This window comes from Diabrotica virgifera, chromosome 2 (genome assembly GCF_917563875.1).
Source record: "Diabrotica virgifera virgifera chromosome 2, PGI_DIABVI_V3a".
NCBI lineage: Eukaryota > Metazoa > Arthropoda > Insecta > Coleoptera > Chrysomelidae > Diabrotica > Diabrotica virgifera.
In genome coordinates, this window is record NC_065444.1 from 147,752,779 (window position 1) to 147,770,230 (window position 17,452).

At 36.2% G+C, this 17,452-nt stretch overlaps 1 protein-coding gene across 1 annotated transcript in view; it reads right to left on the reverse strand.

Moving 5' to 3' along the window:
* LOC114330538 (muscarinic acetylcholine receptor DM1) overlaps nt 1–17,452 on the reverse strand; it is a 249,754-nt gene that overhangs the window by 11,674 nt on the left and 220,628 nt on the right. The window contains exons 7-8 of the mRNA XM_050642849.1: nt 14,718–14,755; nt 2,749–2,765 (exon numbers count right to left, since the gene is read on the reverse strand). Of these exons, the coding sequence (XP_050498806.1) occupies nt 2,749–2,765; nt 14,718–14,755 (55 nt within the window). The remainder of the gene's footprint in view (nt 1–2,748; nt 2,766–14,717; nt 14,756–17,452) is intronic.

The window sequence follows — 17,452 nt, forward strand, 5'->3', positions numbered from 1 at the left end:
GACCTACCAGTTAAAATAAGGTAAGAATTTTTTTGTTATTATTTCCATACAGTCCGCTTTAAATTCGATTGCGTAATAGACCAGCATAGCCCAATCGCCACCCCAGAAACTATTTTCTTCTTTGATAACATAAAACCTATTTAACGGCCCTACTTTTCATGTTCCAGACACAAGACTTAAATAAAAAACTACTGAATTGCAATATTACAAATTGGTGGATGACTTTTGCCCCCCTCCCACTCCGCCTTACCTTGCTACTCTCTCAAACACATCACACCATCCGTCCAGTCTGCCAGGCCATTTTGAGCAAGCTTGTCGTGTAAACTGTAAAGTGCATTTGTCTAAGTTTTATGTAAAGGATTTGTGTAATGGATTCTTCCAGAAAGATAACACGTCAGACATTTGAGTGTCCTATATTTGGCCATCCAAAAGACTTGCCTCCAAATAAGCTTCCGACTCACGTAGATGTAATGCTGTTTTGAAGAACGTTTTAAGTTAGCGCTGGAATCTAACAACAAATTTGTAAGATTTTTTAAAGTTTCTGCTAGCGTAGCTAAAAAAGTCAAAGCAGTATTTGAAAAAGCTTCCTTACCTACTGTGTCAGAGTACAGAATTGTTCAACTAATAAATACTATTCATGATAATTACTACAAACTACGAAAATCTTTTAGCCGTGACAAAAACAAGCCATTATTCAAAAGAAAACTTTGAGAATTTAAAGAAAAATCGGCTGAAATCTTTGATGTTTTGTATTGCAAATGCAATATTGTCGTGCAATGCAGTTGCCACAAGACTCCTGACTTATGTGCGTGTACTTTGATATATGAATGCACTTACGAGAAGTCCAAAAAAATCCCCCCGTTGGAACTTAGATTTGTATACTTACAAAGGAAATATGGGTTGGGTAAGATTGGAAGTGTGGACATTAAACAGACACAGAAACTGGTCCAACGAAAGAAAAGAAGAATAACTAGGCTGAAACACACTCAACCGATACTTTCTCTTGATATATCGCAACCACCTTCATGCTCAAAATCAAATGTGACATTAAACAAAAACAGTGACTCATCCGAAGAACTTGATGAAGATGTAAGTGATGAAGATGATAAATATGAGCCTCTTGCAAAATCTCCGTGGCAGATACGAGTTAAATTAAAGTCCACAGCCTTAGTTAGTGACCGTTATGGAGTATCAGACCGTGCGGCCGCAGCGATTGCATCGAGTGTTTTGAAAGACGTTGGTGTGATTTCAGAAACTGATAGTAGTGATAGTTTATATGTGCTGGATAAAAACAAACTTAGACGGGAAAAAGAACGTAAACGCAGGCAACTACAAGATGAAGGTAAACGTTTAAGTGTACACCTGCCACTGCAAGAACTCTATTTTGATGGCAGGAAAGATAAAACACTTGTCGTTGATCAGGTACAGTCTAAACAATATCGAAGGATCAAGAAAGAAGAGCACTACTCACTAATTCAAGAACCGGGTTCGATATATTGGACATGTTTCACCCTATTTAGGTTCAGCTCGTGAAATCGCTAACTGTATTATTTCTCATTTGTCTACACTTAACATTTCCTTGGATGAATTGGATGTTATTGGCTGTGATGGCACAGTAACAAACACAGGCTGGAAAACGGGTATTATTCGCCTAATTGAAAAGCATTTGAATAGACCATTGCAATGGGGAGTGTGTCTTTTGTATTTTAATGAACTGCCATTTCGTCACTTATTTCAAGTTCTTGATGGTGAAACATCCGGTCCCAAGTCTTTTAGTGGTCCACTAAGAGTCCACATAATATAGTGTGTTTCATTGTTTGAGCTATTTTTAATTGTATTTATTAAGAAGCCTGAAATCCCATTAGAAGTACAACTACAGCATTCATTTTATATTATGAAATTCGTTGTATTTACAAAGTAGAAAATAGCCAACAAACGATATTTCGTGCATTATGCGCGGCCGGAACATGTCAATAGATCTTTTTTCTTTGTTTTATTTTAATCCTAGCCCCTGAAGGAAAGATATACGCGGTATAGCAAAACGGGACAAAATATTTTTGTGTTTTTAAAAAAATTTCAAAAACAACCTATTTTTTAAACTTTACGACCAATGCGCGAGATATCAACCAATTTGAAAAAAATTTTTTGTAACTTAAAACTCTATCCTAGTAGCCTCTTTTCCGTGGTATAGCAACACGAAATAAAAAAAAGCTTTTTTCGGCCCACCCTAATGAGAGTATTGAAATCAAATTTAACTAAAGGAAAATCGAAGATAACTAAAATCAAAAACCAACAGGGGAATACGGTGACGGAAAAAACTCAAATAATCAAGGAAATACAAACGTTCTACAGGAATCTTTATACATCCACTATAAAGAACCCCGGAACAGACCATAGAACAATTCTAAACGTCGGCTCGGAAACTCTCCCTAAAATAACTTCTTCAGAAATTAGACATGCCTTACAGCAAATGAAGAATAAAAAAGCTCCTGGTGAGGATCATATAACGTCTGAAATGTTAAAAATGGGTGGCAACACCGTTGTAGAGGTTGTGGAAGTCTTGCTGAATAGGTGTCTAAAGCGGCGTTCAGACACAGCGATAAGTCACAGCAACTAGTTGCGATGAAGTTGCTGTGATTTGTTGATGATTGAAACGCTGTTTAGACGCTGCGATAAGTTGATGTGGATTTATCGCGATGTGATTGACCACAACAAGTTGAAGAGGGGAGCATTGTGTACATTTTAGACCCTTCAATGAATTATAACTAGTTTTCATCCTAAACAAATAGATCCTGTTACTTTTTTCATAACAAAAATATAAAGGTTGGGTATGTTATACAGGGTAATTACAAAGTCATAACCAATTTTGTATGCAAATCGTAACAAGTTCAACTCACTGTATAACTAAAAATAAGCACAAGGGCAATGGTTTATTAATGCCATATTTTTTTATTTATTGTCAAAATTTTTAAAAATGATTGATATTGCGTATTTACTTTATATCTTATAAAGGGTGAGTTAAAACTCAAGTACATTATTTTTTCAGTAAAATTTAAATGGGATACCCTGTATTTTATATCACTATTAAAAAGTACCATTACCGTACTTTAATTTGTATACAACATTCCCTATGTCTAAATGTATTAGTTTACTTTTATTTTTCTTTGCGTTTAAATTTTTAAAAAATACTTATTAGTTTTCTCAGGTTTCGACAAAAATGAATCCCATTTAAATAGCTTTGAAACCGAAAGTACGTACCGAAAGTTCGTACCCATCCCCTTAATAGTAACCATTTAATTTGATAGGTAAATAAATTCTAATACGGTATTATTCTACCATATTGATGCAATTTAACTCAAATTTCGATAAATCGGGGTAACGTTTAGACACGACGATAAATTAAAACAACTCGATCAAATTGATTCAATTTTATACCAACTTCAACCCAATTCCAACTTTTATAAAACGCTGGATGCACCGTTTACACACAACGATAAGTTGCAACAGCTCGACTGATATGGATAAGTTGCTTGATTTATCGCTGTGTCTAAACGACGCTTTAAATTGGAGCTGGAAGGTCAGATAATAGAACAAGTAATGGAGTTTAAATACCTAGACATCACACTATGTAGCTACGGAAGGTTCGAAACAGAAGTGGAAGATCAAGTTAATAGAGCAAGCAGAGCCGCAGGTTGCCTGAATGACACAATATGGAGAAATAAACATATCGGAAAAGATATGGAAGGCAGAATTTACAAAACAGTCATCAGAACAATAAGGACATACGCGGCAGAAACATTACCCGACACAGAGATCACAAAAATATTGCTCGAAACAGCGAAGATGAAAACCCTTCGAAAAATCGATGGTGAGACTCTATGGGACAGAGCCAGAAGTGCAGATATAGATAGAAGACAGGGTACGAAACAGAAGAATAGAATGGAGTGACCACATAAACCGAATGACAACAGAGTAGTCAGGACAGCGAGAGACGGTTTCCCAACAGGCAGACGATCAGTGGTAAGACCACGGAAACGATGAAACGACAACTTACTAGAGGCACATTGAAAAAGCAGACAGTCATGTCTATACAAAAAGAAGAATAAAAATAATTTATGAAAATTTTGATAGTAAATAAAAAAAATGGCATCAATAATCCATTGCTTTTATGCTTATTTTTATTTATACAATGAGTTAACTTGTTACAATTTTCATATAAAATTGGTTATACCTTTGTAAAATACTCTGTATAACATAACAATCCTTTATATTTGTAAAGGCGAAGTTAAGAAGATTTTGAATATAAAATAAAATACAGGGTGTTCCAATAAAAAAATTAAGTTTGTTCTGCCACTATGTTATCGGACACCCTCTTCTTCTTCTTCAGGTGCCGTCCTCGTTCCGAAGTTTGGCTATCATCAAGGCTATGCGTATTTTTGATACCGTAGATCTAAATAATTGGCAGCTACTGCACTTGTACCAATCTCTTAAATTCTTCAACCATGAATGTTTTCTTCTGCCAATGGACCTTTTACCTATTATTTTTCCCTGAATAATTAACTGTAGTAGCTGGTACTTTTGTCCCCTCATTATATGTCTTAAGTATTGCAGTTTGCGCTTTTTAATAGTAAGCGCAAGTTCTTTTTCTTTCTGCATCCTTCGCAACACTTCCATGTTTGTTACTCTCTCTGTCCACGATATTCTCAGTATCCTGCGGTACATCCACATCTCGAATGCTTCTATTTTCCTTGTATCGATCTTTTTCAGTGTCCAAGCTTCCATTCCATAGAAAAGAACTGACAGCACGTAACATCTCATCAGGCGAATTTTAAGATTTAAACTTAGCTCTCTTCCGCATAAAACTGTTTTCATTTTGGTAAAAGTAACTCTAGCTTTTTCTATTCTGACAGAGGACACCCTCTGTAACATTCTAATTAATTTTGAAATGTGAATCTCAAAGTTGGATACAATTTTTGTTATTAACTTTTATTGCTATCTATTACTATAACGGATCTACGCAGCTTTACCCCACTAATCAATCACCCTGTACATTTAATTGGATATGTAAATAAATTCTAATACGGTAAGATTCTCCTAAATTGATGCAACCCAACTCCAATGATAAATCGCTGTACTGTTTAGACACGACGATAAATTTAAAACAACTCGATCGATAATAAGTTGATTCAACCCGATACCAACTTCAACCCAACTCCAACTTTGATAAATCGCTGGATGCACCGTTTACACACAACGATAAGTTGCAACAGCTCGACTGATATGGATAAGTTGCTGGATTTATCGCTGTGTCTAAACGACGCTTAATAGAGAAAAGAATACCCAATCTGTGGGAAAACGCCGAAATAATACTTTTACACAAGAAAGGAGACACTACTAATATTGAAAACTACAGGCCTATAAGTTTGTTATCACATTTATACAAATTGCTAACAAGAATAATAACCAACCGCATAACACAAAAACTTGATTTATATCAACCGGTTGAACAGGCGGGATCTCGAAAAGGGTTTGGTACTAACGATCACTTACAAACCATCAGAACACTGGTAGAAAAAACCACAGAATATTATGTACCCTTACATATGGCATTTATTGACTTTCACAAGGCCTTCGATAGTATTGAAACCTGGTCCTTTTTGTCAGCCCTCAGGGATGCTAGAATAGACTCACGGTACACTACACTCATTAAAAACATTTATGAACAGGCCACATTCCACATCAAAATCAATGAAGACCAAAAAACCGAAAAAATACGCCTTGGTAAAGGTATTAGACAAGGTGATACTTTTTCACCAAAACTTTTTACCTTAACATTGGAAAATGTATTCAAACAGCTCGACTGGGAGGAAAAAGGTCTAAACATTGATGATATACGTTTGAGTCATTTGAGGTTTGCGGACGACATAGTATTATTCAGTACAGATATCAAGGAACTGGAGCAAATGATGAAGGAACTAAACCAGCAGTCAAATAAAATAGGTCTCAAAATGAATCTTCAGAAAACAAAAATAATGAGTAATGTACAAACTAATCTTATTATTGACAACGTCAGTCTTGAAAATGTAGACCACTATATTATATATCTTGGACATACCATTAAAATCGGCAAAGAAAACCAAATACCCGGAATAAAGAGACGCATAGAATTGTCTTGGGTAGCTTTCGGCAAGTTAAGCTTTAACTTGAAGAATCGTGATATACCAATGTGTCTAAAACGTAGAGTTTATGACAAATGTATCTTGCCTGTAACTACATATGGATTGGAGACCATGGCCTTTACAAAGAAAACCTTAGAGCAGCTCAGAACTGTAGAATTATTGAGACAATCTTTATTTAGCACTTTATTACAATTATATTTCCAAGCGACAATCCATATTCTTAACCTAACTTCCCCTACCATCTTGACATCCTGTCGTTCTCCCCAAAGAGGTTCTGTCTCAAGTACCGACTACGTTTCTGAAGGAAACGTATAAGTGGTTGCATACTGAGCTGACTCTACATTCTCCTCTTTTTAAATGAGGTAAGCCACAGAGCTCTCTATGAGAATTCCAGGACCCCAGCAAATATAGAATGAATATATAACATAACATAATATACATAACTTAACAACTATAGTCGGACAAGTAAATTGGCTTTTTAATGTTCCTTTTAGGCCTCAATAACAGATCAGGTTCCTGTACAGGTAAGTGTTCACTTTGGACATCACTTTTATTTGGTGAAGCATCGACTCCACAACTCTGACTCCCATGTATAGTCTCTAAAGTATCAGAGGAATTATTTATATTCTCATTCTCCTTTTCTTTGTGGGAGAAGCCTGGAGTTGCTAAGTCGCTGCCGTCAACAAATTTCTTAGGAACTAACTGGTTACTGGTATCAGGAGTATAGTAAGGTGCCTGGACCAAATGCCATCTGTTACGTCTGAATTGACCACTATTAGTTTGAACAACATAAGAGCGTGGTTCTTCACAAATTTCACTTACCTTTCCATATTGCCTAATATCAATAATCCAGACAGAATCGCCCACATATAAAGGTTGCATATCCTTGGCTCGGTGTCTACTATTATAATTATCTGCTTGTTTTTCCTTATTTTCCCTTTCTCTTAATGACACTCCCCCCTTAACAACCGATTGTTCCAAATTTAATGACAACTGTGGTAGATTAGTTCTTAATTTTCTAGAGAAAAACAGCTCTGCTGGTGAAAGTCCACACCTTAAAGGTGTAGCCCTATAGGCTAAGAGCGCTAAAAATATATCTTCACTATTCTTTTTGATTAGTTCTTTAGCAGTCTTAACTGCCCGTTCAACTAATCCATTGCTCTGTGCAAAGTATGGGCTACTAGTTACATGAATAAAATTATAATTTGAAGCAAATTTCTTAAATAATGTTGAAAATTGTGGTCCATTGTCACTACGCACAATATTGGGAATACCATATCTAGAGAATAAACCTTTCAAGTGATTTATAATAACAATTTCAGTCATGGAACTGAGCTCAAATATTTCAAAATATCTGGAGTAGTAGTCCACGACAATCAAGAACCATTTATCCAGTTTAAAAAGATCTAGCGCTATCTTTTCCCAAGGTCGTGTACATGATTCTTCTTTGTAAAAAGTTTCTTTTATATTTTCACGATTTTCCACACAATTGGGACAATTTCTAATCATTTTTTCTATTTGAGAAGACAGCCCGATCTACCACACTGTAGATTTAGCCCTGTCCCTGCACTTGACTACCCCCAGATGACCTGTGTGAATATATTCTAGACATTTAAGTTGTAAAGCTGCTGGTATAATAATTCGAGAACTTTTTAATAACAAATTTTCACAAAATGATATATCATATCTGAATTGAAAATATGGCAAAACATGCACAGGAATTTTAGACTTTTCTGGCCATGAAGTCAACGTATATTGTTTTATTATTTGTAAAACAGGGTCATTGCTTTGTTCCTCGATTATTTGCTTTATAAACCGATCTTTTATGGGTAAATTACGGATTACCGATTTAACATACCCCTCGACTTCAATACCTGTCAACTCATCATTACTAGGTACAGAATTTTTTATGGGACTTCGACTTAGTGCGTCTGACACAACCAACTGTTTTCCTGGGATGTAAACTACTTTATAATTGTAACGCATTAATCTCATCCGAAACCGCTGCAACCTAGGAGATAATTCATCCACATTTTTCGTCTGTAAAATTTGAACAAGGGGTTTTGAGTCTGTTTCAAAAATCAAATCTTTGACCCCTGTTATATAATCAGCAAACTTTTCAGCTGCCCACGTAATTGCCAGGGCTTCTTTTTCTATCTGCGCGTATCGACCCTCTACTTGACTTAATAATCGAGATGAAAATGCCACTATTTCGCGAGATTTATCTAGATTTTCTTGCATCAGACAAGTTCCTATGCCAAAACAACTAGAGTCTGAATTTACAACAATAGTTTTGTTCGCATCAAAATATGATAAATTTGGGGAACTTTCTAAACATTTTTTTAGAGTATTTAGAGCTTTAATTTGAGCAGGTCCCCATAAGAATACTGAGTCCTTTTTTAGAAGAGATGTTAAAGGATCTAAAATTTCAGATTTGTTTTTAATATATTTACCCGCAAAATTAATCATACCTAATAATCTTAAAAGTTCTGTTTTATTTTCTGGTTCTGGGAATTCTCTAATTGCTCTGACCCGTTCAGGATCTATTTTAACCCCAGAAGTAGTGATGGTATGCCCCAAGTACTTGACTGACTTAGCAGCAATGACACATTTGTTTTTATTAAGGGTTATACCTTCACTGTGTAATTTTATTAGAACTTGGTTTAAAATTTCGTCATGTTCTTTGACTGAACTAGCATGGATTAAAATATCATCCATATAAAAGACTACCCCTTTCATACCTGAAAGAATCTTAGAAAACCTAAGTGCAAAATATTCTGGAGAACATGAAATTCCAAAGGGAAGACGTGTAAAAAAGTATCGACCAAATGGTGTGATGAATGTAGTTAGCAATTGGCTTTCTGGTTTCAGTTTAATTTGGAAGTAGCCACTAGTTGTGTCGAGCTTAGAAAATATTATTGAATTTTTCAGTTGAGCCAAAGTATGCTCTATTTTTGGAAGTGGGAAATAAGCTCTTAATACACTTTGGTTAAGTTTTGTGTAATCTCCGCACAACCTAACAGAGTCACCCTTTGGTACACAAACAATAGGACTTACCCACCTGGTATGTTCTTCAATTTGTTTTATTATACCCAACTGAAGTAGACGGTCTAACTCAACTTTTAACTTGGGCATGAGTGGTAATGGAACTACTCGTGGTACTGACTGAGCAAATGGCTGAACATTAGATTTTAGCTCAAGTTTCATTTCTGTTTTAAATTCCCCAATATCATCAAATATTCCTTGAAATGACTCAGCTATCGTTTCTAATGAGTACTTGCTAGCACTGTAGGTCTCTGATTCTGCCCCAAATGCATTTATATTTTTAGATACTAAGTTATTAATATAACGTGAACTATTTTTATTAATATTAAGCATTTTTAATTTTATAATTCCAGGCCGACCAAGGATAGGCACCTTTAGATTTTTTACAACATATAAAGATTCTGAACACATATTGTCATTATAAGTCAAATTAACATCAATTTTACCCTCAATTTCTAGTTTTTTATTATCAGGGCCCCCTATGGACTCCTGGCAAACATACATTTTATTTTTGTAGAAATCAGACAACATATTTCTAGAGACACAACTTACATCAGCACCTGTATCAACAAGAAAAGGCATAACATATTTATTGTCAACTAAAACTTTTGCAAACCACTGATCTTTATCATTAGTGTAAATGTGTCCTAGATGAAAATCAAAGTTATTTACCTGTAAGTTTTCCATTTCATTTTCTATTCCTACCTCACTTTCAGCACAGTTTTGACCTTCAACTACTCTTACATTCCTGCCGGATCTACATCTAGCTTGCCAATGTCCTTTCTTTCCACATAATCGACAACGACTATCTTTTGCGGGACATCTTTCTCGGCTGTTGCAGCTTGGTACACTACAGTATGTACATGTGTAGTTTTTGTGGGATTTCCCCCATGTGTTCTGTTGTCCATATTTATTTGGTTCTGCTTGTGATTGTGACCAGTAGTTACCTCTGTGTGCATTGACCGTAGCTACTTCTTGTACTCGTTCTTGCCTAAGAATCCTGTTTTGAGAATTCTGCAGCTCGGCTTGACGTACTGTTAATACAGCTTCCCCTAATGTTAGGTTCTTTTGGAGTTGTAACCTCTCACTTACTTTTACATCTAAAACTCCTACTACTATGCGGTCTCTTATTAACTCATCTTTTAGAGCCCCATAACTACAATGTTCTGCCAGGCTATGAAGTGCAGTGATATATGCATCCACCGACTCCCCTGGCTGTTGACTACGTGTGTTGAACTTGAATCGTTCAAATATTACGTTCTTTTGGGGTATAAAATGAGCGTCAAACTTCTCGATAATAATACTATATACTTGCTGTGCGGGTGTTAGATTAAATTGAGTTATAATTTCCTCTGCTTCTGCCCCCATTAGATACACTAGCATATCAATTTTTTCAGCTTCTGGTTTGTTTATAAAACCACTAACCGACATATATCTTTCTAACCTCTTTTTCCACTGATTCCATGATCCTGGAAGGGAGAAATTAAACTCAGAAGGAGCTGATACTGTTGCCATGTTGGCAAGCACATGGCTTCCTGCTTGATTCTCTGCCATCCCTGGAATTATTTAACTCTATTTCTGCTCTTCGAAGAAGGTTCTACTTGCCAAATATTCCTCGGAGTATTTGCAAGTTCGCTGCCACCATGTAGAATTATTGAGACAATCTTTATTTAGCACTTTATTACAATTATATTTCCAAGCGACAATCCATATTCTTAACCTAACTTCCCCTACCATCTTGACATCCTGTCGTTCTCCCCAAAGAGGTTCTGTCTCAAGTACCGACTACGTTTCTGAAGGAAACGTATAAGTGGTTGCATACTGAGCTGACTCTACAAGAACAACTCAAAGAGCGATGGAGAGGGCCATGCTAGGGATTAGTTTGAGAGACAAAATTCGAAATATCGACATTCGTGAAAGAACAAAGATTACTGATGTCGCAGAACGTATAGCAAGGCTCAAGTGGCAATGGGTCGGACATGTTGCCCGAGATAATCCCGAAATATGGACACAGAGACTAACAAACTGGAGACCAAGAGAGAACAGGCGAGGAGTAGGCAGACCGCAGAAGAGGTGGGCAGATGATATCAAACAAGTCGCGGGCAAACAGTGGATGAGAATTGCCAAGAGTAGAAATCGATGGAAGCAAATGGAAGAGGTCTATGTCCAGCAGTGGAGGAACACAGGCTGAAGAAGAAGTTAGTAAGTAGTTTTGTGTAGTAGTTTTTAAAACAGTTCGCCAGAATAAGGTAAATTCTTTTATTAAATTTATACCCTGCACGAGTTTGTCTTATTACCACGAACCAGTCGAAGGAAGTCGCCCCCAACCGGTGGCTTGCAACAAGTAAAAGGGATAAATTAACCCCCCACTTCGTTTATTGCCATTTGTACGGATTCCTTTTCATCTATCCGTTCAATCAACACAATGTTCACTGACCATCCATTGGTTCAAAACATTTATGACTTCTACAAAAATCTCTCTCCTCAAGATGTAACAGTCTCTCTCATATGGCCACCTTCTCATACAGGAATTACAGGTAATGAAACAGCAGATCATTTTGCAAAAGAAACTACCAACCACAATACTGTAATAACCACAATTCAACTAGCTAGCGATCTCAAACTCGTTTTCAAAAAGTCAGTAAATGATGCCGGGCCTTATGGCAACAGAGTAAAACAACTCCACATGAACTCAAACCATTTTTTGGTAATTTCTCCCTGTGCTTTCTAACTAGAACAGAAACATCGATTATTGGAAGACTCCGAATTGACCACACCAAACTTACTCAGTTTCTTGATGTCCTCAGAAACTTGTCCAACTTGCCTATATTGCAATATTTACCTGACTGTATACGTTACTAGATATGAAAGCTAATGTTAAAAAATGTTCAAAAACCCTACAGTGCTCATGAAATCTATGGTTTTTAAAACCCGCTCAGCTCTACAATAAGATTTAATATAATAGACAATAGTTAAAGTTATATAATTATTATTAATTTGTTTGCGTTATTTAATATGTGTCATGTATTGATTGTTAGTGTTTTTGTACCAATAGCCATAGTTGTCGAGGTACTTTATGTAAATAAATAAAAAAAATCATTCACTTGGGGATTAAACTATAGAGTTACCACGGTTCTTACAAATATTGACTGATTTGTTTTGAAATCTTGTTTACATAAATCATTGTTTATAATGAGTTCATGAGTTGCATGTAATTACTTAAAATTTATAAATCTTAAATTGTTATTTAAAATTGTTCGGTTATTTTCTTATACTATAAAAAAGGTCTTTATACTTTCTATTTTGGTCTATTTCGGTCTTTATATTATAAAAATAATCCAAACAAGCAAAATCAAATCCTCCTCGGTCTCGTCTCTATCTGAGTTTGAGAATATACAATATACAATTTTTTTTTTCAAAAATCCTGCTATAAAGAAGCATACCAATCACAGAAGGACTTATTGAGAAAAATCAAAGGATATTCAAACCGGTCCGCTTTATTATTGACCAGATGTTTCCTACAAAACAGGTAATGGAAAAATGCTGGAGTTCAGTAGTAAGCTTAATCAGATGTTCATGGATTTTAAACAGGAATTTGACAGAATAATATGGAAGGTAAGGCTGTGGACGGCAATACAAGAACTTGACTTTCAGAAAAACTAGTCCCTTTGATACAGATTTGTGTGGAGGAGATGTGAGATGTGAGTTGGATCACAATACTGGGAAGTATTTAAAATAAAAAGGGGCTAGAACAGGAACATGACTCTCACCACAAATTTTCAACATATTTATCTCTGGATTACATAATCAGAAATACAACAGTTGAAAAAAAGACTTCAGTATTTCATGGAAAAAACCATACGGGTGGAATTTGAAGTATATATATATATCGGGTGTTCTACAGCATTCGCCGTTTCCCGCATCCTATTCGCCATGCTTTTCGGTCACGAATATCTTCCTCGTTGAGTTGTCTACTGTTCATTGCTTTCTCTACATCTTGTATCCATGTTCTCTTCGGTCTGCCTCTTTTTCTTCTCTCGGGTGGTACATACTGGATCATTTTCTTGGGCCATCTTGTTGGTCCCATTCTCTGGACATGCCCGTACCATATTAATCTTTTTTGTTCTATTCTGTCTATAATATCCTTTTCTACTTCCATTCTTTCTTTTATTTCTTCGTTTGGGATATGCTGCAGTTTAGATATTCTGCAGCTTCTTCTAAGCGCGTCCATTTCTAAAGCTTGAAGTCTTTTATTTTGTCGGTCTTTTACTTCCCACACTTCCGAGTTGTACAGGACAATTCCTTCCACGATAGTTTGGTAGATTTTTTTCTTTGTCTGATTTTGCAGTCCTGTACTCCACCAAATGCCATTTAGCTGTTTTATAGCTTTTCTTCCTTGGCTTATTCGATATTCTATATCTTGATCGCATGTGGAGTTTTTGTCAAAAATTGAACCTAGATATTTAAATTCATCACATCCTTTTATGTATTCCCCTTCTAATTCTAAGTCTTCAGTATCACCTCCGACTACAAGGTATTCAGTTTTCTCCATGCTCATTTCCAAACCCCATTTTTGGTACTCCTCTTTCAATTTTCTAATCATGTAACTGGCGTCATCTTTATCAGCAGCAATCACAACTTGGTCGTCAGCAAATAGCAACGTATACAAATAAGAATCTCCTACTGGTATCCCCATTGTTTGGCATTTCCTAGTCCAATATTTTAACACATGTGTAAGGTAAATTTTAAATAAAGTGGGCGACAGACAGCATCCCTGCAAAAGGCCTTTCGAAGTTTCAAAGGTATTTGAAAGTTTCGTTCCAATTTTAATTGCTGTTGTTGCATTAGCATAGAGATCTTTTATTGTTTGGATGTATTTTCTATTTAAAGTGGTTTGTTGTAATACCTCAAACATTTTTCCTCTGGGAACGGTATCGTATGCTTTTTTTAAGTCTACAAATACCATGTGAGTTTCTAGATTTCTAGCAGAACGTTTTTCTAGTAATTGCCTTATGCAGAAAATGTTATCTGTGCATGATCTACCTGCCCTAAATCCACTTTGTTCTTCGGAATCTTGCCACTCCTTTTCTATCCGTTTCTTTATTATTCGTCCGTACAGTCTTCCAACTGAGCTGGTCACACTAATGCCTCTGTAATTATTACAATTTTTTCTACCACCCTTTTTGTATATAGGGGTAGTTATGGAGTTTTTCCACTCAGAGGGCACGCCACTATTGCCTGAAAGGCATCCGTTGAATATTTCAACTAAAATTTCTTTTGCCTGTGTCGTGCTGTGCTTAATGAGTTCAATTGGAATACCTCCGGGACCAGGAGCTTTATTGTTTTTCATTTCTCTTAACGTTAGTTCTAGTTCTCGAATAGTTATATCTTCTAGTTGTTCCAGGTTGTTTGGGGCGATGATGGTTTGCCTTACATATTCCTGTCTATTCTCTTGCAATAGGTTTCTAAAGTATGTTTCCCACTCGTTTACACTTATAAGGGATATCTGGCATCTTTCTTGTACGTTTTGTCTTGTATTTGATATTGTTCTCCAAGCTTCTCTGCTTTTTGTTCCTCCCACATAAGAGTGTCTATTTCTTCACATTTCTTCAGCCACATATTTTCTTTGGTTTTAATCACTTCTTTTTTTGTTTCCATTCTTATTCTTGCGTAGGTTTTTCGGTCTTCTGAGCAATTGGTACTGAGCCATTTTTGATATGCTTCTTTTTTTTCCCTCGTCTTTTCTTTTAAAGAATCTGTAAACCAAGGGTGATTAGTGTTATTTGAGGATTTTTCCCCTAACGCTTCGAATGCAGCTTCATGTAAGCACTTTTTTAGCCGATCATATTTTTCATCTGCTGTTCTTGTATTAAACTGTGTATTGGTTATCTTTTGGCTCAGTCTTAATTTAAAAAGAAAGGAGATTGAATTATCTTTCAGTGCGTCGATGTTGTATTTGTACTGAGGCGGGTGTTCTTCTGTAATCTCTTCCTGGGTCTCTTCAATTTTGTTGTTCAAGATATATGGAAAGTATAGATCTGCTCTGAGTAAAAAGTGGTCAGTTCCACATTCTGCACCTCTATAGACTCGTACATCTTTCGTCACAATTGATGATTTCTGCTTCATGATGACGTAATCTATAATCGATTTCAATTGTCGGGTTGGCTGCGTCCATGTGTATTTATGGATGGATCTGTGTTGAAAAAATCCATTCGTTATCCGTAAGGAATACGCTTCACATAGTCCCACAAGTCTTGTTCCGTTGTTGTTAACAGTTTCTTCGCCAAATCTTCCCACAATGTCGTCATTGATCTTTGACCCAGTTCTGGCATTGAAGTCGCCCATCATGATAATCTCTTTTCGGTTGCTGATTTTTGAGATGGTGTCCGCTAGGCTTTCCTCAAATTTATCTTTTACATCCTGGTTTGAATCATCGGTAGGAGCATATACAACAAATATTTCTAATTCTCTGTTATAGAGTTTTAGACCTACTCTTAAAATTCGTTCATTTACGTATTCCCAATCTTTTATACTTTTCTTATATTTCTTGCGTATTGCAAATGATACTCCTGACTTTGCTCTGTTCTCCTTCTTCACTCCGCTGTAGATATGAATGTAGTTTTCCTTTTGTTCCATTCCAGTTCCTTTCTTTTTTGTTTCTGTCAGAGCGCAGATATCTATGCGATTCATTTTTAGTTCTTCAAAAATATTATGTTTTGTAGAGATTCCTTGAATATTCCATGTTCCGAAAATCATCGTCCGTTTCCGTAGCCTGTTTCGTTTTCCGTAAGTTCCATCCTGGATCCGAGGCATAGCGCGTGGATTTGTAACAACTTTAGTATTTTACGGGAATGAGTTGTTAGCCCATCGCCCAACCCCCAACCTGGAGGGCTAGAATTTTCTGTTAGGGTTTTTTCCCTTAGCCGAGATATTCCATTTTTTCAGGCGCTGGAAATTCGCCTTTCACCCTCTTCCGTCTGCTACATAACGCACACCCATTGTACGCTATGCATTGCCCAGCAATCACGACAAGGACGTGGAAGTAGGATTTGTTGATTTTTCTCCTGATACTGTGAGCATCTCCCAAGGCTTTTTGTGTGGCCAAGGCTTCGGCAACCTTAACCACCCCCAGGACTCCTTATCAACCCTTTGATCGCCGAATTTGAAGTAAAGATGTTTTTCTACCTTCAAAACCTTATAAAATCTATACAACTAACAAAGCGCATAATGGTGAATCTATAAACTAGTCGTAATACCATTAATGATGTACCGTAGCGAAACTTGGACGATCGAAAACGCAAGTAAAGGACGCCTAGGTCTTTGAGAAAGAAATAATCTCAGGAAGATCTTTAGGATGTCACGACGCATAATGGGGCAAGATATGATAATAAATAACAGAGAGCTGGAAGAATTGTATACAGAGGCCAACATCATGAAAGAAATAAAGTCAAGAGGATTCCAGTGGGCAAGGCATATTAAAGAGATTATGACGAAATAATAGTCAGACTATTATTGGAAGATGTCTCAACTAGAAGAAGACCACGTGGATGAACTCGACTCCGGTGGTGAAATAATAGAGAATACCTAAAAGATATGAAAGTAGAGAATTTGATGGATATTGCAAACCCTTTCGTCACTTTGGGGAACTATAGTTTCCGGACGCTAGTTCAGGTTTACTGATGGCTATAAATATAACCGCTATTACGTACAAATGAAATATTTCAGTAATTGATAGTCTACCGTCGACAATCGGCAACACTGGTGTCATAATATGATTGAATTTCCTAACCTAACATCGATGTATTGTGGACACGTGCATGTCCGTCTGAGTTTATTATTTATGAAATTGTAAGAATCCGTTACTTAGGTCAATTAAAATAAAGGAATAAAGCGTGCAGACGTTAATACTATTACAAGTAAGCAAAATAAAATAAATAGGTATTAAAATGTATGGTGTTTTAGCAAACAATATTTTAGTGGGATCGTTTGTTCCCTATCGTAATTTTATATGGGATTAAAATTACCCATCAGTAATAAACTTTTTCTCTTTCAGACATGCGACGAAACCGGTATCTTAGTTCAAAAGAGTTATAAGAAGTTGTAAATAATATAACTGACTCAGAAGCAGAACGATTTTCAGCACCTGATGAGTCAGACTATATTCCTGGAGACAGCGAAGAAGAAAGTGAAGAAGGAATCCAAATAAGCGACGAAGAGGAAGAAGGTAA